This window comes from Rhea americana, unplaced genomic scaffold (assembly GCF_003343005.1).
Source record: "Rhea americana isolate MKP2758 unplaced genomic scaffold, rheAme1 scaffold_12, whole genome shotgun sequence".
Lineage (NCBI taxonomy): Eukaryota > Metazoa > Chordata > Aves > Rheiformes > Rheidae > Rhea > Rhea americana.
The window spans coordinates 7,417,275-7,443,823 of record NW_028185261.1 but is presented as its reverse complement, the minus strand read 5'-3'; the positions used below and the strand labels follow the sequence as shown (position 1 = coordinate 7,443,823).

The 26,549-nt window shown below is 34.8% G+C and overlaps 1 protein-coding gene across 2 annotated transcripts in view; it reads right to left on the bottom strand.

Moving 5' to 3' along the window:
* The window catches only part of LOC146600591 (neurabin-1-like), a 50,226-nt gene that overhangs the window by 10,968 nt on the left and 12,709 nt on the right, over nt 1–26,549 (bottom strand). For both annotated transcript variants that reach the window (XM_085322912.1, XM_085322920.1), the window contains exons 2-15: nt 24,012–24,144; nt 23,414–23,534; nt 22,784–22,888; nt 22,489–22,609; nt 20,906–21,049; nt 19,006–19,059; nt 16,015–16,244; nt 14,002–14,098; nt 13,736–13,919; nt 12,781–12,932; nt 10,485–10,818; nt 5,914–5,998; nt 4,671–4,742; nt 3,937–4,135 (exon numbers count right to left, since the gene is read on the bottom strand). In XM_085322912.1, coding sequence (XP_085179038.1) covers nt 3,937–4,135; nt 4,671–4,742; nt 5,914–5,998; nt 10,485–10,818; nt 12,781–12,932; nt 13,736–13,919; nt 14,002–14,098; nt 16,015–16,244; nt 19,006–19,059; nt 20,906–21,049; nt 22,489–22,609; nt 22,784–22,888; nt 23,414–23,534; nt 24,012–24,144 — 2,031 coding nt within the window. The remainder of the gene's footprint in view (nt 1–3,936; nt 4,136–4,670; nt 4,743–5,913; nt 5,999–10,484; nt 10,819–12,780; nt 12,933–13,735; nt 13,920–14,001; nt 14,099–16,014; nt 16,245–19,005; nt 19,060–20,905; nt 21,050–22,488; nt 22,610–22,783; nt 22,889–23,413; nt 23,535–24,011; nt 24,145–26,549) is intronic.

The following is a 26,549-nucleotide window of genomic DNA, read 5'->3' as shown; positions in this document are numbered from 1 at the left end:
TCTAGCTGTAAAAGCTAAAGACKCCATGAAAACAAAGCAAAATAAAAACACTAAGAACAAATAAGACTCCCAAACAGAAGCTGCACCTGAAAACTTCACAGCAAGTCTGATAAGAAAACAAAAACCACCTGAAACACACAGTACACAGGTCAGYTGGCTTTAAAGCCAGCCAAATTTCTATGCGCAATTCTCTTCTCATCATTTAAAAAGTAGGAATTCACTGAAGCATACAATCAAATGCAATGAACACACTTTGCACACTTTTGATTTAAACTAGCAGCATTCCCACTAATTTATGTTGCGAGAGAAAATGTTTCAAAAAAATGCTAACATATGTACATTTGACAGAATATTTTCTAATCTGACTACCTCAACTTTTAACTCAGATCCTGGCCTTCACATTATTTTTCCTCAGTCGATGAAAAATAATTCTTCCAGAAGCATGTCTCGCACTTTACATTAACACAGTGCTATTTTTTCCTTAACACTACTTTGCTGCTTACAAAGTAATCAGGAACAATAAAGAAGCAAAATCATACAGGACAACATTTGAGTGGAGCTATTTAATAACATCTGAAAAAAAATGATAAAGAGCATCCAAACAAAATGAAGTTTCTCAATACTAGTTGCAATTGCTTCTCCCCAGCCCCTTTTTAGTTTAAAGAAGTAATTTCCTTCTCAGAATTTAGAGTTAGCTGCAAGTATTTTTGATTCTTACTAAGGAGCACAGAACACTTATCGATGAGGTTTTCCAGGTATACTTCTTGAGGTTTAAGATACAAGGACAACATATTAAGAACACAATAGGTAATATGTATTGTGTATGTAATACATTGTCAAAGTATCATATCACTGTATTTTTCATTGCAACACAATGTTGCTAGAAATAGATGTGACATCTGTGTGTGTTGGAGCAAAAGTTGAAGAGCTTCATTCAAACTTACAAAAGACATATAATGCTCTGGAAAAATAATGAATGTGAACAGTATATGCACGTTTATACTGTATCAGAGAAAGGGGCAGATTAAGTTAAGGGGCCAATTTAAGGACTGTCTAATTTATCAATCCCAGAAGACTGAACAGTTGCAAACACTCAAATCACAAGTTGTTTCTTGTGTTTCTAGTTTTCTCAAGCAACAAGAAGTTGATTCATTACTTCACAAACTTATAATGAATTTTTGAAGAATAACTTCAGTGGCTTTTTAAGAAAAAAAATCTTCACAGATGCAGTATCTTTCAGAGGCAAATTTTTTAGGTACAGAAAACAGTTAAAATATAATTACAGTCCTTGCACCATTAATATTAAAACACAGTTCAGAAGTTACACACAATACTTCAGTGCAAGAATAGGGATTCTTACATGAAAAAAATCTTATTTCAGGGTTTCCACTTTTACCTACTCTTTAAAAAAAGCTTTCATCTGATCATATGAGATACTACAGACACAAGAGCAATAAACATTATTGAACTAATGTCAACTAAAAGAAATATGCTTCCCTTAAATTCTGGAAATATGATTTTGGCCTTTCTGTCATGTTGTTTTAGTAATAATACTCATTGCTGGGTAGTCAGCCACATTTCTTTCCCAGTTTTAATGTCTTATCACAGTGATGTTTACCTGCCAAAGCCTTGTTACTGTAATGCAAGCTTAGTGATAAACTGCARGTTAAGAAGTACGAAGATTAGTCATTGACTGAAGCAGTAGCTGCTGTTGCATTACCAGCTGTAACAAAAACCCCCAAATGTTGCAAAGTAAAATCTGACCTTGGAGAGGTGGAGAGAGGCAGAGTGTGAGTTTGGGATCAATTAACATATGAGAATCTGTTAAAGWTTCAGGGTCAGCTTTCTACCCCTTTGCAAAGCAGCCAGATAGCTGAAGACTACTATATGCTTCAAGCAGCTGGTTTGCAACTGACACTAAGGCAAAGAAAAGAACAGCAAGCAGCAATTACATACAGAAGCATGAGAGGGAAGCAAAAAATAAAACAGTGGGCAAGAAACCAGCTGGAAGGTTAAAGTGATAATCAGCTTGGATAAAATATATAAAGAGAAAAGAAAAAAAGAGTATTATTTCAGGATRACATGGAAAGGAAAAGAGAGGACCCAACCCAGTAAGTTTCATGCATTTTTTATTGCTGACAAAAGCATCTGTATAAACACAAAAGGGGTGCTTCAGCACATTACAGGTGTTTATAGTGACAACACAGCAGTGGGACTTCCACTATCCTCTGAACAATTATTTTAATCAGATAGGAAGAAGGAATGAAGAAGAGAAGAAGGGACTCTCCCGAACCAGCAGCATTTTGAAAGCTAAGCCACTGAATGTTTATCTACGTAACAAACATTTCTCAATAGCTTTGCTACAGCCTATGAAGGGATCAGCTATGCACTCCTATTTAATTAAAAATATACTTCAAAATATATGCATATGCCCTTCAACAAGGATCATACAATTATCAAATCTTTGGCCCATATAAGGAAACAACCTTTGGCCACCACATGCTTTGACATGAAAGACAGAGAAACTGTAATTGTATAAAAGTCACACACACACTTAATAGTATTCTGTAAAGTATGGTTCTACTTAAGAGATTAAAAATTTTCTACATTTCTGAAGTTCTTGTAGTATAGTAAGTTATTGTGTGGTTCTAAAATCAATTACTGTATTATTTGTAAACTMAAACATTATGTATACAGGCACGTTTTATCTGTGATGGCCATTGTAAATTCTCATTAAGAAAACAAAGTATTTTTTAAATGGTATTACAGTGCAATCAGCATTTGGAAGCATGGAAAGTTAGCTCATTCCGATCTACTATCTTTGTAAAATATCAGTCACTTCACTGAATACTGCCTGGAAAATCTCTCTTCTAGGTAAGCTTCACACCCCTCTCTAATAATACAGAGCAAAAAGAAAAAAAATAAAAGGGTATTTTAGACAAAGAGAAGAAAAAGCGTGAAAATTAAGAATGAACTTAGTTTGTGAGGTTCCTAACATGGATACAATTTTGATTCTAACAAAATCGAAAGGAAACAAGTGAAGGTAAGTAAATAAGACCATCAAGAATAATCTAAATGGAAATAGGCTTTAACAAATTATTTAGTCAACACAAGCATTACTTGAGGGCACTTTCACTTAAGTTTTAATCCTAAAACTGTCAACAGGTAAAGAAAGCTACAAAATGAGGCATCATAGATGTTGTCACTTCTCACAACCACTTCTTCCAAATAGTCTGAACTGTAAAGACAGCAACTTTATAATTATATATTGAATTGTTTAGTTAAACTTGTTTAAAATAACTAGTTAAAAGGCTTTAACTTATTAAAACATTATCAGATACCTGGTAGTAATTTTCTAGAAGAGTTCTAAATATGTTCCTCTCAGTTTTCAATACCAGTTCCTCTAGGGAAAAAAGAACACTCCGAAAAACAAAATGCTCTGTTCATCCACCTACCTGGTACCCTTACCACTATGGTAAGGGCTCGTTGGCCGGCTGTCTCAGTAGCTGATCTCTACCCATGTATACTTAGTCTGAGTATTAGCCTGTGTTCTAATGTTCACAAGGGAAATGGATTTGGTTCTTAAAATGATACTGTTCTAAAGTTAGCATTGTTTTTAACATTGCAGAGGCACTGGAGGAAAAACAAACAAACAAACAAAAAACCACAACAACAACAACAAAACCCCTCAGTGTGATTGTTCCATAGATGCTACTTCAGCCGGAATAGCCTCCACTGATGCCTAAACAAAGTGGGAGGTAATGGAGTACTATTACAACCTCTGCTCCTGAGGTGGTGACTTCTGCCAAAAGGGTGGTAAAGTCCCAAGCTTCTGCAGCCATGTTTGTAAGAGGTGATGTGATCAAGGACCAAGTCATCAATTCCAAGTACAAGATGCAACACTTAAATATTCAAAACACAAGCTATTCATCTTACCTTGCTTTTGTTTTTCTCTTGACCCTGTTCAAATAAACTGTCCTGTCCACTTTGAGTAAAGTGCAGGCTACTACTAGAAACCTGAGGCTCTTTGTGACTGTCTCCAAACCAAGAGAAAGGCATACAGGTRGGTACAGGGGAATCTGAATCTGATGCAGATAGATTGTTGCCAGAGTCATCCAACAGTTCTCTGGAACCTCTGAAATAAGTAGATAAAATTATGTTAAAAAAAAATTCCTCACCGTACATGTTTCAAGGCACAGTTGATATTTAAAATGAAAATTCATACTTGCCTTCAAATATGCATACAAAATAATGTGGGTTACTGAACAACAGAAGCTGAGGTGCTTTTGCAGTATTTCTCAAAACAATTTACCAGTTTCATATACCTGCAACTTTAATTTACCCAACATTAGCTATCCTAAGCAAAATATATTTTTTAAATCTAAGACTGGGTAGAATTTATTTTTCTTATAATATAAGCCACTATTATAAGTCACTTCAAAATGTTTTCTCTTTCCCTCTATATCATTCTTCTTATTCTATGCTATTTTCTTATTTAACGAGATTARAAACTCATCTCCAAGTTAACATATTAGTCTTTTAGAACTTCACTGCTGTTATACTTGGATGTACCTTAATGTCATGTAGCAATGACAATTTCAAAGAAATTTTGGGGTTTAAAATTTTAAGAATGCAGTATGTATTTATTTAAAGAACAAAACCAACACTACCTGCTATCCAGAGAACCTCTCAGATTTTCTTTTTCTTGTTTCTTGCCCTTGCCCCCAGATTTCCGTAATCCTCTAAAGCAGAAAAAAAAATTTATACAGTGTTTACACTTACACAGAGTGACATTTTTATCAGTGAGCTAAACATATCTTTTTTTACATCAGTTTCAATAGTTACAAATGCCACATTTCTGTTGATTCACAAAGAAATTACAGTTTATGTAGATTATGCATGTAATTGAAGTTGTATTGTTATCATATTTCATTTAAGAACTATGGAAGATTTCTGAAAATACCTTTCAAAGAGCACATACAATCAAAATAAATACAAAAAATGCCCAAAGAAGCTTAAGATCCAGTAGATACAATCTACAAGAAGAACACAATTTTATTGCTATATAAATGTGCATGTACAGAGGGACTGAACAAATAACAGCCTCTCTGTATGTGAAATAAGTTGATTATTCTCTTCACACTACATGATTTGTTATAGTACTCATCTAAGTCTTTTTTGATGTTATCTGACTTCAATGAGCTTTATACCTGGTAAAGAAGAGGGAGCAAGACTTCTTGCAAAATTTAGCAATTATTTTCTCAAMTGCCTAGAGTTCAGTTATCACATAGTGGCCTTCCAGAATATATGCAGCTTCCAGCTTTGTTTCTCCCTGTTCCCATTCTAATCTTCTAAACAAAATTCAGAAAATTTCTCATTATTACTGCCTGCCTCCAAGAACTTCTCAGAAAGCAGGTACTGTAGCCAAGTGCTATGTAGTAACACCTCTATTGTAGGAATTACATGCATCTACTTTAGACTACAACTTCAGCAGGACATACCATGTGGAGTCTAGGCTTCAAAAATAACTTCACATAAAACTACATATGAATATGAAAACTTAAGAATACAAGCTCATTAATTCCTAGACAAATGCTGTATTTAGATAAAAACTTTATTGAAAGTTTAGTTTGTTTTACCTTAAATTATCCCATCTATAACCCTCAAAGAAGTCTTTGGAGGGGGGAAATAATAATAATAATAATTAAAAAAAAAACGCCAAACCAAGCAAACACAAAAACATGGCAAAAATACGAGTGTGACATTATGAACTCAAGGAAGAACTCTGTCCTGTGCTGTTGCTATGAGGTATCATAACAGGATTTCCTCAATAGTTTTCATTCAGAGAACGTTACTCTCCACAAGTAACACTGAAAGCCATTTATTTTCAAATGAACATGAATAAAGTCTTACCCAAAATCTGGAAATCGCCTTTTAGACTTCCCTGATGATGTTCCTTCATTTGTTTCTATTGTCTTGTCCTCATTTTTCTTATCTTCTGTTTTTTGTAAATGAGTGAAAAACAAAACTGTTAATCTAAAATAATTGCAAGTTCCAAGTATCACAGAATTGGTAAGGTTGGAAGGGACCTCTGGAGATCATCTAGTCCAATCCTCAAAAAGAGCGGCCTATGCAGGGACTGAACCCACAACCTTGTCATTATGAGCACCACGCTCTAACCAAATGAGCTGAACCTAACTTTGAATGAAACACAGATGCTTCCAAGTAAGCTAGCTACTAMTACCTGAGTCTAATTCACATTCACCTTTTCAAATACTGTCCGAAAATACTAGAGCTACATGGACCTAAGTTACTCTCTATGACATCTTCCCATCATACTGGGAAGACATTCTTCTGTGTTGTTGACTAATGCCAGTATAACAGTTGCCTATGACTGATCGAAAGTATTGCTTTTGATAAATAGTAATTCTATATTACCTACAAGATGACAAAAAAAAAAAAAAAGTCAATCCTACTGCCATCCTAAAACCACCATCAATATTTTATTTGAATGGGTTACAATAGCTTGAGATGATTTTAGAAGTATTTTCTTTTGCAAAATATAAGCTTCAAAATACACTAACTAGTATGAGAAGCATGAAAGAAACTTAATTTAAAGCAACATTCAAGAAAATACAGCATTTAATTGTCCTTTATTATGTTTTAAGCATCATAGATATACAAAGGTGTTCTCTTTTGCATTTCCCCTCAGTCTGGTCCAAAGCTAGCCTACACTAGTTAGTTGTAGCATGCCTTATGTGCATATACTGCTACTTACTGCATGTGCACCTTACCAACATGAYAGTCAGTGCCTGGAGAGCAGACAGCAAATTTAACAAGTTGAGTTTCTTAGGAAATAGTATGCAAACTGAGTATTCCAAAGGAACAAGAATCCAAGTGACATGTCCCAGTAATAGCTTTTTGTCTTAAGCCGACAGAAACACTTATTCCAAGGGGTTGGAAATTTCCAGCAAGCCTGAGTTTTCTCCAAGTATTTACAAAACTGGAAAACAACCTGCTGGGATCCAACTATTCACAAGGAGAAGCATGTTCAACTCCAACTGTTCAAATTTTAAGTGAAATTAAGTGACAAACTTAAACATCACAATCTTTTCTCATGGGTCTCCAAGTCCTGAATGTCCTTCCTTTTAAACTCTCAGATTTGTGTTTTCATATTGCACACTGGAATCAGGTGTTTCAGGTAACTATGACACCTATGAAAAGGCTACAGTATACTTTTTCATGAGACAAAAGAGGTTTTAGGCTCTGTCTTCAAAAAAAAAAAAAAAAAAAAAAAAAAAAAAAGACGACTTTAAGACATGAACAAAGTTGCATGTATATGTGCCTTCAGGGATCTTAAAAAAATGAAAATCTGGGTCTACTATGCAACTGAGGGCAATTCCTCTCCACCCTACCTGCCACATTGCTTTTTGAAGCATATCATGATTATCTTGAAGCTTACATGTTGAATATTTGGGATTTTTTCCTCACCTTTTGTTTTCTAGCTTGTCCCTTCAATAGTTTCTGACTAACCACACAACTTTATCCAATTGTTTAATTTTGTAAAATACCTAACTTCTAACAAATTACATCTACCAGTCAAATGGACTATTTTTCCTGTCAACTCAAATGCAGGACAGAAGAATGAATTTGTAACAAGTTTTAATATTGACATTTGCTTCTCCCTCTCTCTCCAGGGGTAATATTTAAAAAGAGCTAATTTCTAAAACATAGTATTGTAGGCTAAATACCAACTGATACATGAATGGATGGGAAGATAATATAAAGGATTATTTCAATAAAATAATAGGTATATATTTAAATTATGTTAGACAATAACACTCTAACCAAAAGTAGCATTTAGTATCATTTTGCTTACAAAGAAGGAATTTTTGATACTAATATTTGTCTCTGACCTACTGCATTAATTTCCTCTTCCAGCAACTCAGCCAATTTTAAGAAAATATTTGCAATGCTTCAGCTGTCAGGAAAAATTTTAATACCCTATGACTGTATATAATTAAGTAGAAAACAAATCCATATTTTGAAAAGACATTTTTTTTTTTTACACAAGACCACTTCTGAGTAAGACTTTACAGAGACATACAGAAGCAGTAGAATATAAAATGGACYGTTTTTTTCAGGATATTAAAAAACAGGTTTCACCCAAGCCGCATAAAAAAGATTGTAAGTATAATCCACCTTGATATAACATGCTCGTTTGTTGAAGTAGAAAAATATGCATTAACAATACGTAATCTAACTTACTTTAAATTATTTCTATGAGAAAAAATATTTTTATTAAATACCTAGTAGTGACTATATTATAATCCTTTTAGTCTGTTCCCAGTGAAAAATATCCTAAGAGGATGAGATGAACAATGCAGTAATTCCCAAAATGTTCCAAATCCATGATCTTGTTTAAACACCTGGTCATATGTGGAAACATGAAGCCAATGCTGAACTTTTCTGGGAATCAGGAAACCAGTCAAACATACTGTCTCATACATTACCACATAAGATTACAGCAATTCACAGAAATATGCGAAGACCCTTACTGATTATCCACAGACAATAACTTAGCTCACTACAGCTTATATTTAGATTCTTTAGAATTTCAGGCTCGAACTGTTACCAAGCTGAGTTTGACCTACTCCTTTCTGTAACTAACTGAAACAGTTCTTATTCCAGGGGAACATTTTAGATGAGACCTTCACAATGAAGTTGTCTGCTTTCTGTGGATATCAAAATATACTTTAAAAGAAACTTCTAGTTACACAGTCTTTGCGAAATACTTTGTTTTCCTTAACTCATCTAATAAAAACCATACTGTACCTATTATGCAATGCAACCACTCACCCTGGAAGAAAATCTGATCTACTCCTATGACAGTATAAGTGAAATTTGTGTTTTAGAATTGTTTCTTTACATTTGTATTTTACTTCACACTTCGGTGTACTCTGATACTTAAAGTTTTCAAGTAGTGATAAACTGAAGATAATGAAAATATTAATGAAGACAATGCAAATATTTATGCAGATATCTGTATATCTTGAAGAAACRAGGCTGAACTCAAATAAGTGCAAGATCTTAACAAAAACTTTCAGTAGSCACAGCAATCAAGTATTCACATGAAAGACACAGATGTAGCATTTATTTAAACTATCAAACAGTTCTGTTAATATCCGGTAGTATTTTCCGAAGAGCTAAATATTCAACAAATTCTTGCCTTCCAACTGGGAGGAGAACAATGCACTGATACTGCCTGATAAATATGTACACGAATACAAAGTAAATAAGAAATTTCCAGTTTTATATTGATAGCAATTAGAATTTTCATGCTTTTCTACTACACTTTTTTTTTTAAACTAGGTGTGATGGAAATGGGTCCTACACCAGATTCAGACATTTGAAGGGCCCTGCTCTCAGCACTTGTCTTGGCTATATATTTGACTCTTTTAGAGCTGTTTATTATTATCTCAAATGCATCTTAACACAGATGACATTATTTCATTAGTGTCTGGCAAAAGAGATTAGGAATGTGGCRCCATTTCCACACAGTTATCAACAGATACTCTTAATCCAAGGAAGAAGCACTGACTAACTGGACAGCAAATACAAACCATTTTAAACAGATCCATACATTAGGTAGAGCCAACACTAGAAAGTTTATCAACCTCACATCCAGATTGGAGGGCTCATACCTGAGATTACTTGGAAGTGAGTCCAGTTTTAACATACTTCGAAAATGTTCAAAATCTTGCAAATTATAGTCTCAAGGCCTTACTAATTACTGTCATTATCATTTTCACTTCTGAATCATTTTAAACACTTTGCTCCTTTTACTACATCTCATGCAAACTCACCTAATTACAAAGTGTAAAATTAATCACCAGGAATAGCTAAAAGAAAGAGCAACCGATACTTAAAAAAAAAAAAAAAAAAATTTTTGCTACTTGGTGACAATTGTATCTCACTGTATATTTGCATGCAGTCACACACAGAAGCTGTGATGCCACACTCACTCAAGAGTGAATTAAGCATTGCAGTCTTTTTAGTCATCTGGCCACTAACGCCCATGCAGGAAAACTCACACCAGATTCTATTCCTTTTATATGACACCCTGTCAATATGCGTGTGTGCCTTTTTGTGAAAAGTTCAGTTCTAGACAGTATAACTACTTTCTTAAGAGAAGCTGCCTATATCTAGTCATTTGTATTTAAGTATTTTTCTAAAATACAACCCACAACAACAGCTTTTAATTTGTAAAATCCTTTTCTAAGTATTTTGTATTATATTAGAAACAAACTTTATTTCCCTGAAGAGTTTACAAGTGATCTTATAACAGGTAATTAATTTTGTAACCGATTCATTTTCCTGCTTTCTAACTAAACAGTTTACTCTTCAGTAATCATTTATATCTAAACCTAGCARTACTTTGACTCCAAAGGAATAAAAAAGCAAATAAAAACCCTTGGCCTTACCCTTGGCCTCTTTTCCTTTCCCCTTTGCTTCTCTTTGCTTAACGTTCCTGGGACATCCTTGAGGAGAATTTGGAACCATCTCTTCTGATGGAGGTGAATGTGTGGCGCTTGGTCCATTTTCGTTGTTTGCTTTGTGTACTGGGGAAGACTGTGTGGAAGCAGAAGGGCTTGATTCTAAAGGACTTTCTGTGCTTTCTGCTGGTTCCAGCTTTTCACTCTTTTGATCTATGTCATTCAACTGGGAGACAATTAACTTTTCATTTATTTCTAAGTTCTTTGTTAGGTACACAGCAGGAAGTTCCTTGTTGTGAATAGTATCTTCTGAATCCTCATCCTTCAAAAAATTAAAAAAAAAATTATGCAAGCACAACATGTAATCATTTACTAACTTTACTATTTGATCTTTTACAAGGATCTAAGGGTATGCTATGCTACATACAAACTCCCTCAGTTCAGAAAATAGCAAACAGACTGAAGTTTAATCATGCACCATTATCATCTAAATCACATGGAGCTGATTCTATCTCCTTTATCCACTCCTACAACAGATCTTCTTGTACATTGCAAATCTTATTTCTTTAGCTGACCTAAAAATATTCTGTTACACCTTGGCCATCTCAACTCAGTGCAGCCATTTTTAAAATCCTTTCAGTCCAGCTGAAGTAGTTCAGTCTTCTCTCTCCATGAGGATGTCTCTCATACACTGGTTACATAACCCAGCTCAACTGTTTTTCCCTTTCTGCACCAAAGATCTTGTCCTTACCTTAAAACTCCGCAAGATTGTATATGTCCATTAAACTAGTCTCATTTTTTATTCTCTCTCTTACTTGCTCCACTAAAGAAGCCTAAGATCTGAAGTTCAGAACCTGCTTCAATTAAAATTTCACAGGCTGTAACACTATAGTGTGGATAAGGATTTCATCAGGATGGCAAAATACTGTTGACAAGACAATAAGCTTGTCACGGAAGACTGCCACCTTAAGGGAGAATACAGACATGGACCTTACCATCATACACTAGTGAAAATCAGGAATAACTGCAAGCTAACTTCAGCAGTTGGCTACACTTCTACTAGAAAAATAAGAAAAATAAATATATATAGCTAGAGCTCTTCAGAGCTATAAAGATTACCTCAATATAAACTCATATTTTTGAATGACATTTATAGTTTCTAACTCCCAGCTTTTTCAAATAGAGGGAGACTGCTGCAACACATTTCCATGAAAATACAAAGGAAATATCAAAAGCTTTTAATGTGGCACAAATTTAAATAATGTTGCCAGTTTTAATTTAACAAAGGAGTCAAAAAGGCAAAGACGTAAAAACTAGGTTATGAATGAAATTCAAGGTAAATTAATTTCAGGGAATTCTATCTCTAGAGCAGTACAAGAGATAGGACTGGAACACATGGAGAGGAACACAGCCACAGTGAAAAAGAACAGCAGTTGGTACTGAGTCTCTGCTCATATGTCTTTTGCTTCATACTGCTAAGAAAAGGTCTGAGTGCTTTGGAATTTGTGCAGGTTTAAAGCAAGGCTAACTATGATTCAGCAGCCTCCTATCTGAAGTAATTTTTAGAGATTTTCTTTTCTGTGATACTACCTGCACACAGTTGATCGAAGTTAAGAGTATTTTCATTTTGTAAAGCAGAGGTACAAGAAAGGTGCTACCACCAATGGAAAATTCTTAGTGAAATTCTATGCCCATGCAATTATCATTAATGAAAAACCATGCTGAGAACAGTCAACCATCATACGATTAAGTATGGAAACAGAGAAAAGTTAACTATTGTTAGATTGTATCAGTAATAATGTAAGCCCACAAAAAAAGGATAAAAGCTAAACAGGTCCAGAAATGTGCTAGAAGATTTTACTGGTATATTTTTTGTAGACTTAAGTGCCTATTCATGAAGCAAAGAAGCGTTTTAGAAATGTTTAGTTTTTTAAGAATTTTAAAAACTAACTTTTTTTCAAGTAAGAGAATAGATAGATAAACATATTTCAAAAATATACCACTACTACTATATCAAAATCTTTCAATCAGTAAGATTGAAATAATACCGCAAATTCACATCCTTTTCTGCTCACTTAAAGTTAACTGTTTCTTTCCCAAAGACCGTGTCAGAGATCACATATATAATAAGCACCTGAATAGTTTTTCACTTGACACAGCATCAAATCTGATACTTCTGCACAGTCTGAAAAAAGCCATGGACAGCATTTAAAATGGTAAACATAAATAAAAATGAATATACATTCAAGCTCCTAAATGTATAGATACCCACTGTTATCTGTACCTGTAAATTTGCAGTTTGTTGTCCAGCCCCAAGAGATTCTTTCAGCTTTGATCGAGAAGGTGGTTGGCGTTTTACTTTCAAAGCAAGCTGAGCTTTTGCTTTGTGCACGCTGGTGTCTAATCTGGGAGTATCCCCAACAAAAGCATCAAAATCTGCAACAAATATGTACTCCTCTAAAAAAATTGATAACTCACTGTCTGGAAACATCTTCGAAAGTTAAAGTAGAATTTTTTCGGTTGTTATTATAGGAAAATAGTGGTTTTATACAAAATTACAACATTTTAACATACTAAGTGATAAAAAAACCCTCTAGCTAATTTGAATTTCTTCAAATTAAAAAAGAAAAATTCATCAAGATATAATTGTATTGTGGATTGAAACTGAATTCTCAAACAGAAGAGAATTTGTGCCCAAAATATGCTTCCCTATGCGTATTCCTTAAGCAAGGGACCCTTTAAAAAAAAGGTACATAGGTGACTACCATAGAATATGCTTCTCATTTGAATCACCGCCTGATAACAATGAACATAAAATTACCATAATACTTTAATAAAAATCATAATATCATATTAAGTTTTGGGATAACTATAATTTAAAAGACAGGGTTTTGTTTGTTTGTTTGTTTGTTTTTTACTGGGGTACCTCAGCATTATACTCTCAATAACATTATCTATTTCACCAACCCAGAATCTGAGAAACAGTAAAAATGATTAGTCTTCCCTTCTATATCCTCTTTCTCACATCAATTAAAAAATATATTACTGCAATACAGAAAATGCTGTGGGACCTAAGCAAAAACATCCACAGCAGCTCAGGATAAACATTTGTCTAGTCAGCAGGAAACAGTAGGCACCTACATTTCCACCCTCCCCCTTTTTTAAACCACATATACACTTCTTTTTTTGTTGTTATTGTTAAATGTAAATCAAAAATCCTATACCTACCGCTAACTTACCAGAAATTAACATATCTGTAGAATCTAACCTTTCCTCTACTGTTTCTGTTACTTTTTCTTCTCTTATCCTTGAGGGTTCATTCAACTGGCCTGAGTTTTGACAGGCATCTTCCAATAAGCTGCCACTTCCAAACATATATGGCATCCTCTCATATATTTTTAGTTTGTTTTCAAGCTCTGAAATCTACAAGAGTTAAAATTAGAGTTAAAAGAATTAAAAATTCCAAGAATGCAAAAGTTCATTTCAAAACACAACATGGTCTTACTTTTTCCTGATATATTTTCAGCTGTTCTGTGTATTTCTGGTCTCTCTCTTCAAGCATTCTTGAATGATCCTCCTCTTTTTTCATAAATTCTACTTCTCTGGCAAGAGAAATATATGCAGTTGTATTTCAATACTAAAATGTTTTATATTAGTAAGCATATTGAAAAAAACAATCTTCAAGCTATAACAGCTGGGATTTATTAATCTTGTAACATCACAAAATGATCAGGTGTTTGTATGCTTTTACTATCTTAACAAAAAAAAATGACACTATAACCTACTCTGGGCTGAAAAAAGATGTCTTACAACACTTTTCTACAAAATTAGACCCATCTCTCTACCTTTACGAAGTGGCTTAAGAAGTTATACATGTATTTACAGCTGATGTATGCAAAATGCATCATTCACCTCCACAAAGATAAACACAGATACAGTGTGCTACTGCAAAAATAGTATTTTCATTCAATTTCAAGCTACGGTCAAGTTCTTTAATAGGATACTGATACCATTTTATGTTTCTACTTGACGCATCCCACAGAAGCTGCAATGGCTGGGTTAAAAAACAAAAAAAAAACAAAACCAAAAAACTGAAAAGCCAAAAAATAATTACAAGAAGGAAACAAAAATAAGAGGTGCTTTTTCCTGCAAGTCAGATGGAGTAACATGCAGAAACACAAAGTTTCATGTACAGTCCAGGAATTCACTAAACAGTGAAGCAATGGAAGCAATGGAAGCTCATATGTTAGCAGTCATCTTCAACAYATATTTGATAGTCACTGTGGAGAAGCTTTGAAGGAGAGAGGAAGGAAGGAGACATTTAAAAAGTTCATTAAAGAGCACAAGAAGTGCAGAGTGGAAAATAACATTTCTAGATGTGGGCTACAGAGCAAAAAGATCATGCAAACTGCCTTTAGAAATAAGCAGCAAATGGAGAAATTGGGACAAAAAAATTATGTGCTTACAATAACTACCAAAAGCAATAGTTATGTTCATATTATCAAGACACTTCTAGAAGTATTTAACAATTAACTCTTGTTCAGCTAAGGAGAGAAGTAAAACAAGTATCCAAAACTGCATGACAACTCAGTGTTCAAATCCTACACAGCTATACCTGACAAGAAGTACTACCACTACCTAACATTCCCCACTCCACCCCCAAAACTGTTAATGGATTAAAAACACTGATTTTTTAATGCTGCTCTTTCGATGAGCTAGGTATATATCACAAATTCTGTTGATTTTTCTCAGAGTTTTTTTTACCACTCACTACAAAACATAACTTCTAAATCAGATGACTGAATCCCAGGTATCTGGCACTTATCCAGATACTTAAGTGAGCTTCAGAATAGAAATAATCCTTTGGATAAGATGATTTAGACATACAAAATCTATTAGAGTTTTCCCAAAAGGAAGCTACCAGATTCTACACTTTGTAACAGAGAGTAACGAAGAAGTCCGTGGTAAGGAGTATTAACTATAAACCAGTGCAAACACTACTACAACAATTTTAATAGCTTGTCTGTGACATTATGCAATATACACTGAGGAAATGTCCAATATTTATTTATTTTGCAGAAGTTTTCAAACCAGGTTCTTGGCTCTTCTATTACAAATACTGTGAAGCAAATAGTTCCTACTGAGAAACATCAAAATCAGAAAGAAATTATGAGAAAAATCTAAAGGCTAAATGCTAGACTGTTTAGTTCTGTCATGAGTGTGACACAGTATGGAGAACATATTAAGAGCACTGAAACTCATTTATTTCTTCATACTTTTTCTGAAATTGGCAGAACATGACACTGCAGAACTGTTAGCTGTTTTTAATGAAGGACTGAGGTAAAACTATTGGAACCAAATCTTGACAAAATCATCCATAATTCTGACTCCCAACTTGAGATAGCTAGATAAAGATTTTCAGAGTCTCTATCATAATTTTAGTATTGCTGTTAGTTCTTCCCATAACATACAAAACATACAAGCAAGAAACGGAGACTCAGTATTTTGAGATCCTTACTTCTGTTGGTAATCTTTCAGCAATTTCTTGGCCTTGCTGTATTTCTTTTCAAGGGCATCACATTGTTCCTGAGTTTCTTTAAGATGCTCATTTACTGTTTTGCATAAACTCTGTGCCTCTAACCAGTAGGTTTCCAACTTCTTAATTTTCTCTTTGTTTTCTTCTATGTTTTGCTGAAGTTGGGCTCGACTTGATTCCCATTCATTTTTTTCTGTTTCAACAATTTTTAACTGGAAAGAAAACATCAGTACTTAAGGAATTAATCTAAGCTAAAAAATCAAAATCAAAGCACTTATTTATACATGTTTAAGTAAAAAATAACTAATAATGATTAAATACTTATCAGTAATATTAAAACAAAACACTGAAATTTTATCTGTTCAGAGAGATGTCACAAATCATGTAGAGAAAGTATCCCAGACTCATTGTGCTTAATCTTTTTCACTCCACTAAGGATATCCTATTATGAAATTATGTGCTCTCAGTGCCCAGTAACACAAAACCAAGGGTTACAGCAAGACTATATTCCAGGTTTCTTTTAATGAATTTCAGCAGGTGTGCAAGTTGAACATTTTGTTCTTTATTAAAATACTACAAGCAGTTTGTCTCTGATTAAAAAAAGGCAGCRAACACATACTTTTCTCAGTTTTTCCTTCAGTCATGTTGAAATTTTAAAATTTATAAAGCCAGAGGCATCTCCCACTTGTAAAACTATATGTTTACTAGACTAGCTATGGCTGTCCGACTGCCAAGTACAGCTCTTTACATTGTAGCAGTGTCATCTGCACACAAGACTGTCATTCACTTCCCACCAATGGGTGGGCTGGTCTGCAGAAAAGAGCAAGTGGCCAAAACTCTCCAAGTTCTCCAGAACAGTTTCTTCCACATACCGATACTCTATTTATTCAGGATGTAGTTTCTGTAAGTATCTCCTGAGCATCTACTACTTCTAATGCACATGTATGCCATGTATATACATACACACACACACACACACACATATATTTTAAACAAACAAACAAACAAAAGCCCCATATTTTATCACAGAGGATGTAAAGTGGTTAGGGGAGACACATAACTGTCCTTAATTCCCCTTTTCAAACAACACCTGTGTCAACAAGCAGGCAAAGGCAGTGAAGTCAGTGAATACCTATAAATAATTATGGTAAATAGCAATATTTTTAAAATATTTGATTTTGGAAGTAATATAGGCATTGAACTATGCAGTGAAGCCATGTTGAAAGGCTGCTGATGGGAGTAATCTCATTGTCTCAGTCCAACGAATGAAATCCCTGAGAACACCCATTTGAAGAATGTATCTTACCTAACAGACTCCTTGACTAACTGTTCATTTATCCAGATCATCTTTTTAGCCCTGTTAGTACTGTATCTCACAGATTTACAATGTGATGTAGTGATCAATATGGCAATTCCAATGATGGGATTTGGAGATTTCCAAAAACTGCTGTTTGAAAGCAAGCATGTTCTTCTATACACGTGAAATAGTATTTCTCACATTATTGGACACAATATGACTGAACATCTCAGCTTCCAGGCATTAAGTTCTATTTTCAATGGCAACTGCAGATATGGAGACTTAACACATACCAGTTAAGCTTCTTGTCCTACTACTCTGTTACCAACAGCTTGTTGAGTAAACCAAGTGAAAACAGTAGGTTTTCCAAGGTAATCTAATAAGACAAGGACTTCCAAAAAACAAACAAACAAACAACCCACCCAACCTAACAAACACAAATAGAATATGATACACCTTGGTTTGCCTTTCTGGTGCTAATGAATGAAAAGTAAGCATTCCCTCAAAACAGGAAAGAGATCAGCCCCTTCAGTTTCACAGCAGTTGCGTTATAAAACAGAATGTTAACCTATGTACAGTTCTCCTGGTCTCAGAGGAGTGTGCAAACTGCTGCTTAGCTCATCCATGCCTCCTTCTCTGGAGACACTATTTACAAGGAGAAAATCACTGCTTCTGAAGCCAGATAAGATCACTCTTGATAGAGCAAATATGTTGAGAGGCTCAATTCAAGAATTTCTTGAATTAAAAGTGGGGCAATAGGTTGTACCAAAGTCACTACTTTTAACAGCTTCTTACTAATCGATTTGGTCAAATTTCAAGAACACTGCAAGGAGGAGCACTCTCAGAGAGCAAGATTAGAACTATCATAGGAATGCAAAGAGATTGTGGGTGCTTTGCCTGTCTACACCTGGAGCAATGGAGCATCAGTTTGCAGAGTGTAGGAACAGCCTAACAGATATTGTTACTCAAAATGACTGCAATCTGAAGGACAAAAGACACACCACCCACCCACGAAGAATCTGCTGTAACATGTCCTAGGGTACAGATTGCTCAGCAAAGTAAAACAGAAGGGCAACAAAATAAAAGACGTTGCTCACCTACAGCAATTTTTTCAGAGAAAGGCAGTGCACAGATCTCCATCAATGGAAAGTGTGGCAAAAAAGAACAATAAAGCCTTTCTCAGGGAAAACAGAAGTGCTGAACCAACCCTCACTCAAAAAAAAGCTGGAAAAAAATTATCTCCCTCCCTAAGCAGGTCAAAAATGTGAACAAGGAAAAGAGGAGAAAACAAGATACTCTGATAACAGAAAGTTATCTCAGGCACAAACTATTGCTTGTAAGTGCCAAATCTGTATTCATATAAGACAAGTCCTATCCACCGAAAATATTCTCATGTTTGTTTGGAAGTTTGTTTTATAAAATATTCAGCTCAGTTCAGTTCTACTCTAAGCAATAATATGGAAACATTCACTTTGTATTGGCACAGTTTTTTTTTTTCTTGTATTTCTTTTTTAATTTTTGGTAGGCCTTCACAAGCTGAAGAGCTTCAGTCTAGCATAACACAGTATATAGGATCTGAGGACTAAAACAGATTGCTCTCTGTCTTGTGGTTTCAATCTGTATGTGGCAAAACTCAGAAATTAAAAATTCAGTAACAGGATTCTTTGAAAACTTACTTTCTCCTTCAGTTGATTAACTTCAGCCATTGTTACTGCATGCTTTAATTGTAGCTGAAACAAAAATAAATTTTTGTAAGACAAAAATGACACTTGAATTGTTAGTTTTTAAGTATTTTGGATGTGATTCCCCTTTTTCTCAAGCCATTTTTATAGTAGTGTAAAACTGACTTAATTATTTGTTGATTACAGAAGTGATCAAAAGCCTTTATTAAAAGAATTAAATGCCAATTTAAAAAGATCCACAGTACTTGATTTGCTACAAAAAGCAATACATAATCATCTAGAGTGACAAATCCCACACTATCTTCTATACATTAAGTGAGAGGTTACATTATAATGTGCAGGAGAGTGAAAAGGCAGTAACACACTTATGACAATATATAAAATGAAGTAAAAATTTAACAATAGTGAGTATTTTTTACTTATCAGCATTTATGAATAAATACCTTGGCATTGTTYTAAAATTAAGCATGGTATTTTACACCATAAGTCTTCCTAGAATCAGTAGAGATGGATAAAGGCTACATGTAAGCCAAAGGTAAAGATGACTGTTAACATACCATAAGAAAAYGGCACGCATACAAGTGTAAAAGCACACTTTTTGACAACTCTTATTTCTTATATGCTACTTTGCCTCTGTAACTCTAGTAAAATTTTTTTTTTTTTTTGCAAAGTATAGTGCACCAAACATACATTAAAACAAATAAGTCCATGAGTTTGAATGCTTCACTTGGATTATGTTAATAACAGTGTAATGATTCCAGGTAGGAATTTAATTGCATCTCAGGTAAATATGGTATTTGTGAAAAGATGCCCCACTCTGCTGCTATGCTTCCTAACCTAGAAAATATATACTGTAAATATTCTCTAGTGATCAACAGTCTAAAATTTCAACTTCTTCAACAATATTACCAMGACAGTAAACTTAAATGATGTCTGCAAACTACTGATCCTTTATAAAAATATGCTGAAGTATGTACAAAACAGCATCTTAAAATGCCAAGCTGAGAAAAAAACAATTTTTACTTGCAGTATATTTTTCTCCTCCAGATTGAAAATGACATGGACTTAACTCTACTAAAGAAACAGAGACTCCTAAATGTCAAACTCTGTAACACTTAAATCCTAGACAACTCCACAGCCTTGAGTGAGGCAAATAATATTTTCTATAACATACTGGTAAACTAGAATCCAGTTCCCGTTTGTGCCCTGTTGGGAGTCACAGTTTGGAACCCTCTACTGGGTTTACAAATTCATTACTTCCAAAAAATCTGAAAGAATCACCTAAAGAACTCCTCCAAACCAAAACCATACATATCTACAGAACAAGGTGTTTTTCTGTACACAGACATTTCCCAGATCTCAGTGATTAGAGTAAACTCTGGGTGTGGGAAGTCTAGATGCCATGTGACTTCTGCCCTGACAAGATTTAGACATGTACTTCTTGTCTCCCTGAAGAAGGCAAAACCACAGAGCTAGAGACCATTCAACATAGGGATACTCACCTTGCCCCACTCCCTGCACCTAAAGCTATGCCACTTTGCAGCTAAAAGTGCAAGATCGAACAGGCCAAAAAAAGAAATAAGAGAAATATCATAAACTATTTAATGCAATGTTCACAGACCACAACAAGTAGGAAGTCTTGTGTTCTAATGCCTGATCAAAGCTTTTTTAATTTTAATTAARTCAAATGACTATTTAACATAAATTTGCACAGGGAAGCAGGGACCAGAAAGTTATAGGACATTTCAAAAGACACAAGAGATCTTTATTAGTGAGGATGGGGAAACAAACCCAAAAACCACAAAAGGAGGAACATGAAGATTACATCAAACCTTTTAAGATACAGATGTTCACCAAAGTATGACAAAGAAGGTTTAAGAAACTGTTACTGCACCTCTTTAAATTTAAGAAGAAACTGTGCTGAATCCATATCCAGTGGTAAATTGATATCTTCATTTTCAGGAAGATCAAAAACTTCTACAGATTTTCCATGTAAATGTGATTCAAATGCGTCTTCATCATCATCATAGTCATCATCCTGACAAGATGGAGAAATCATGACATCCTGTAACACACATGCTTCTCATCATGGTAGCGGCAATGAAGATAGCACACAATTAAGGAATCCAAATAGTTGTAAACTTTTTCTTAACTCATCACTATTCCTTTTTAGTTCCTTATATCTACAATACACTTTGAAATTGACTTGCAAACAYTTTTCATCAAAATTCCACAAAAGAGGGCTAAGTAAACAGTAAACAAAGCAAGCCACAGCTGAGGCATAAGATTATGAGAAGTTGGAAGCATAGCAAGTATTGACAATCATGTGCCTTGACAATGCTAACTTATGAAATTGTTATTTTGTGTTTTAATCAAGTTGTTCATCTTAACTTTTTTTGAGATAATCACAGAATGGCTGAAAGTTGGAAGAGACTTTTAGAGATCATCTAGACCAACTCCCATGCTCAAGCAGCATCACCTAGAACAGGCTGCCCAGGACTCTGTCCAGATGACTTTTGATTATATCCAAGAAGTGAGACTCTGGACAACCTGTTCCAGTGCTCAGTCACCCTCACAGAAACAAAGCTTTTCCTCATGTTCAGATGGAACTTCCTGTGTTTCGGTTTGTGCCTGTTGCCTTTCAGCCTGTTACTGGGCACCACTAAAAAGTCTTTCGTAGTCTTCTTTACACTCTTCTATCAGATATCCATGCATGTTGGTAAGATCTCCCCYCTCAGTCTTCTCCATGCTAAACAGTCCCAGCTCTCTCAGCCTTTCCTCATGAGAGAGATGCCCCAATCTGTTTACTATCTTAGTGGCCCTTCGTTGGACTCACTCTAGTAGCTCCATCTCTCAGTGGCCCAGCACTGGATGCAGCACTCCAAGTGTGGCCTCACCAGGGCTGAATAAAGGGGAAAGATCAAAAATTATCTCCCTAGACCTTTTGGCAATGCTCTTCCTGATGTAGCCCAGGATGCCATTGGCCTTCTTGGCCACAAGGACACATTGCTGGCTCCTGGTTAACTTGTTGTCCACCAGGACCCCCCAGGTCTTTCTGCACAGAGCTGCTTTCCAGCAGGTCTGCCCCTAGCCTGTATTGGTGCATGCAGTTATTCTTCCCTAGATGTAGTACTCCATACTTGCCTTTACTGAACTTCATGAGGTTCCTCTCTGCCCATTTCTCCAGCCTATTATAGTCCTGAATGGCAGTACACCTCTCCGGTGCATTAGCCACTCCTCCCAGTTTTGCATCATCAGCAAACTTTCTGATGGTTCCATCTGTTCCATCATCCAGGCCATTCATAAATAAGTTAAATAGGATTGGATCCAGTATTGACTCTGGGTTATACCACTAGTTAATGGCCTCCAACTAGATCGTGTGCCTTTTTACTTGTCTGATTCAAAAAAACATTTATCCCATTTACAGAAGTTCTTGCATACAGAGGTGATAATCTACTTTATAAAACGGTGTTTTACCTGCTCCGTATCATCATGAACATAGTGTTGCTCATACAGACATCTCTCTTGCTCTAAAGTCTCACTAATGAGACGGGCTACTTCACTCTGAGTCCCTGGTTTCTCTCTTCCAATCAGAAACCTACAAAACAATACAAGTTACCTTGCAGCAAAAAGCTTAAGATATACCTAAAAGATTGTATCTTGCTGTACTGCTGCTTTCAATGACATCTTTGTAAAACTTTCAAATCATGTTTTCTCCATTAATGAAAAATTACAATAAAAAAGGCTAGTATTTGATAGAAGACATACATACCTCACTGTGCCTTTAGTGTTTTTCAGTACAGTGGCTGCGAAGAACTGAGTAACTCCCACTAGACTTATACCATCAACCTCAACAATCTGATCATTGACTTGAATTCTACAAAATAAATAAATGCTTAGCTACCAGTTCAACAAAAGTATTTCAGCTTGATAGATTATTCATGAGACAAACACCACCTGAAACTCCCTACTTTTTATAATACGAAAGTTTGTTTTTCAAGCAATGAATTTTTTGGGACTCAGTCTCTTAATTTACAGTTACTATTGCAGATCACCTATTAGTATTTATATGGTATTTGACATGGTATTTTTATACCATTTACACATTGATTGGTGTTCTTGGCTGATTTGGCGGCAGCATTACATATGTGCACATTCTGAGCTTTTTTCCATATATGGAGTATACCTACACTTTCACTACACCTACATTCATTTTACAAAAATGCCCTACATTAAATCAAATAATTGTTTCTAAAATTTTCACATAAAGCAGTAAAGTAATATTTATTCAGTCGTGTCTAGCTTTTGCCCTTTTATTCACAGTATTTAGCATATCAAATCAAAACAATTAGGATTAGTTAAAAGTTAGCAAAAAGCATAATCAATGCAATAGAAAACTCACCGTCCATCTCTTTGAGCAGCTCCACCATCTGTTATTGTTTTTACAAAAATACCTAGTTTTTCTAGTCCCTGGTCTGCACCAACTCCCATTCCAATAATACTGATGCCCAGACCACTGTCACCTAAGGGATTCAAAAAAAATCTAACATCAACCACACAACACAAGATGTGAATACACATAGAGCGGTTTCAAAGTGTTCCAAGTCCTTCCATATGTTCTGTTCATATCCATGCAGAATATGAAAATTCACATACTAAAAAAAAATAATTAACACCAAAGAATATTTTCTAACTAGATTCAACTTATTAAAGCCCTTGGGTATTGTAGTTACAACTGTCTGCTAGATTAAAAGTTTCATGGTATCTGCAAGAGAATTCTACCTCAAAGATTTATGAGCTATAGGTATTCTGGCCCAGATCTGCCATGCATTAATGTAGCCTTCCTAACTTCAATTAAGTACAACAATTTGCATTTAAGAGAGGCCAGTCCCGTAAAAATTCAGTATATTCAAGAGAATGTGAAAAGCCAGTTTAAAACTTCTTTATCTTTCATGTGCATAGTATCTCTTTCAAGCAAGTATTCAAGGTTTAATTTGCACCTTTTTCTATTTCTACAGGAAACACTTCCATCTTTTCCACTCTTTTCTCAAGTTCATACTCAGCTGAGGCTGCCACAGGATCAACTTCTTCATTACGTCTATCATAGTCTTCATTTGAATAAGTACTGAAAACCTAAGAAAGGTAATAGAAAATTTTATTTTAGTGTTTTTTTTCTCTCCTTCCACACATGATAATTGAAAGAAAATGGCTAAGGAAATTAAAGCAGTATTTTTAAAGATCTTATTTTCTAAATAACCATCAATTTATTGTAGTAGCACTAAATACTGCTGTCATAAGACAGTTTCTAACTTGCATAGAAGTAACATTTTAGAAGTTTCAAAACAATTAAACTTCTTTTGTTGTAAATGTAGCAAATCTTTAAAATAAATCAGTTAAGGAAACCAACTGCCTCCTCTATGATAAATTGTGTCTCTTCTTCTCTTTGGACTACATTCCAAAATCCTTCCTCCTCTCTTCTGCCCTCCCTCCACACCATTTGCCAATTATAGTGCTTCAAACAGATGTAGTTTTCTGATTTTGCAGAGGAATCACGCAGTTTCCCAGGAAAAGGAAATGCCTTGTTACATACATTGCTATTTTTAGTAATCACTCCAGCTAAATTTATGAACTGCTTAAAAAAAAAAAAAAAAGGATAAACAAACAACAGAAACGAGTAACCAATATTAAGATAAAAAATCTAGAAAGGAAGAAATAATGAGTAATACAACAAGGTTAATTTTACTATTCAGTATGTTTGTTAGTTACATTTAAATACACATAAGTTAGAAAAAAAGACAAAGTAAGAGTCGTATTTCCTTCCTTTCCCTCCTCCCCCCTAAAACCCTCAGAGATTAAAAACAACATTTGAAAAACAGAGTTTACATGCATAATTCTTTTGTGGGTACTAAGTGTTTTTGTCTTACGGGGATATTGAGGAAAACCACTCATTTATGGATGGCAGTTGTGGCAACAGTCTCCCTAATCAACGATGTCCAGCACAGAAAGTTAATTTACACTACCTACCAAGTTTCTGCAACTTCTGCATTTTCACACAAAGATTACCTAGACATTTAATTAATCATGTAAATAACACGGAATTCGATGGTGCTAGCTCTGTCTGGCCGTAACCTTAGATACAGGGAAAAAGTTATTAAAACAGATTACCAAAAAGCAACCAAGATCTATTTCACACTGGACTTAACCTGGTTCACCTTCCAGACTACAGCTAAAAAACTGTTTAAGAAACTCTGCCAAATGCTCCATTAATCTTTAGAGCCTGGGTCACTCCACAAACATGACATGGCCATATCTTTAATGTAGTAGTCCAACAAATAAGCAAGATTAAATCCACTGGGTTAAAGGGGAAGAAAGAAACCCATGGTTTTGGGAGCTTCCTCTCCACCCCTTACCCTCCCCCAAAAAAGAGCTTTACTACAAGGAGTCCTGAAAAGGATTTGAATTTTTCTGTCTTGCATAAGACAAATAAGCTAACAAACTCCTTTGGACTGTTACCTACACACCAGCGGGCAAAAACTGGCAACAAAGGGATGACAAGGGGTGTATTTGCGATATCTGTCTTCCACAAACTTTAAAGAAAAAAAATGCTGACGAGGATGAAAACCATCCAAACACCCTCAAGAATCCTTACTCCACCACTATCAGAAAAAAAAAAAAAAAAGAAAAAAAGTGGCCAAATTGCTTAAATCAATCAAAAAAAATTTTTTTTGAATAGGATAGGGAGTAGAAGTACTTTGATTTCATGAAGTACTTGTCTGCCTTTGGAACAAGGCCTGCCTAGCTTGGTTCCCTGTCATCCCACAAGAACCAATCTCTCTACTCAAGAGAGAGACAAGTTGGCTGTAAAATGGATTTTAAACTAGTAACAAGAAAAAAGTTCAAGAGTGGACAAACAAGCACTTTTAACATGCATACTAAGTTTTTAAGAACAAAAACAAATAGTAAGTGAGAAATAGAAAGAAATCAAGTTTGCTCATTTATAAGTGTATATGTGACCTAGTGTTAATAACTTAGATATGACTAAAATGTTAAGACACTAATTATCAAACCCCTGAATGAGCAAAATGTGGAGGATGTAGTTTATGCTGGTGTCTACTTAGAAGACATTGACAATTATATATTAACTTGATTCTTTATGACTCAGTGTTCTAACACACAAAGCAGAAGATGATGTTTACTCTGCATCGACCAAAAAATTCCATTAGCAAAAAGGAAGACCAGCTCCTTACACAACCATTTATAAGGCACTGGAGAGAAGGGAGAACCAAAGTCGCATCATCTCAATAGACTGAATTAAATATGCTATAAGTTTCAATCTGGCAGGTTGAAAATATTTTAGTTAAATATAAAAAATATTATTTTTTAATTTTAAATTTGTAAATGATATTTGCAGTTCTTTGAGAATAGAGATATTGATGTGGAGGTAGAACAAATTGTATTCATTCCCCTAGTAGATCACTTTTTGAATGCAAAACTCAGTTCATCCCTTTCTATGAAGGTGCCAAAAATCAACAAGTTCA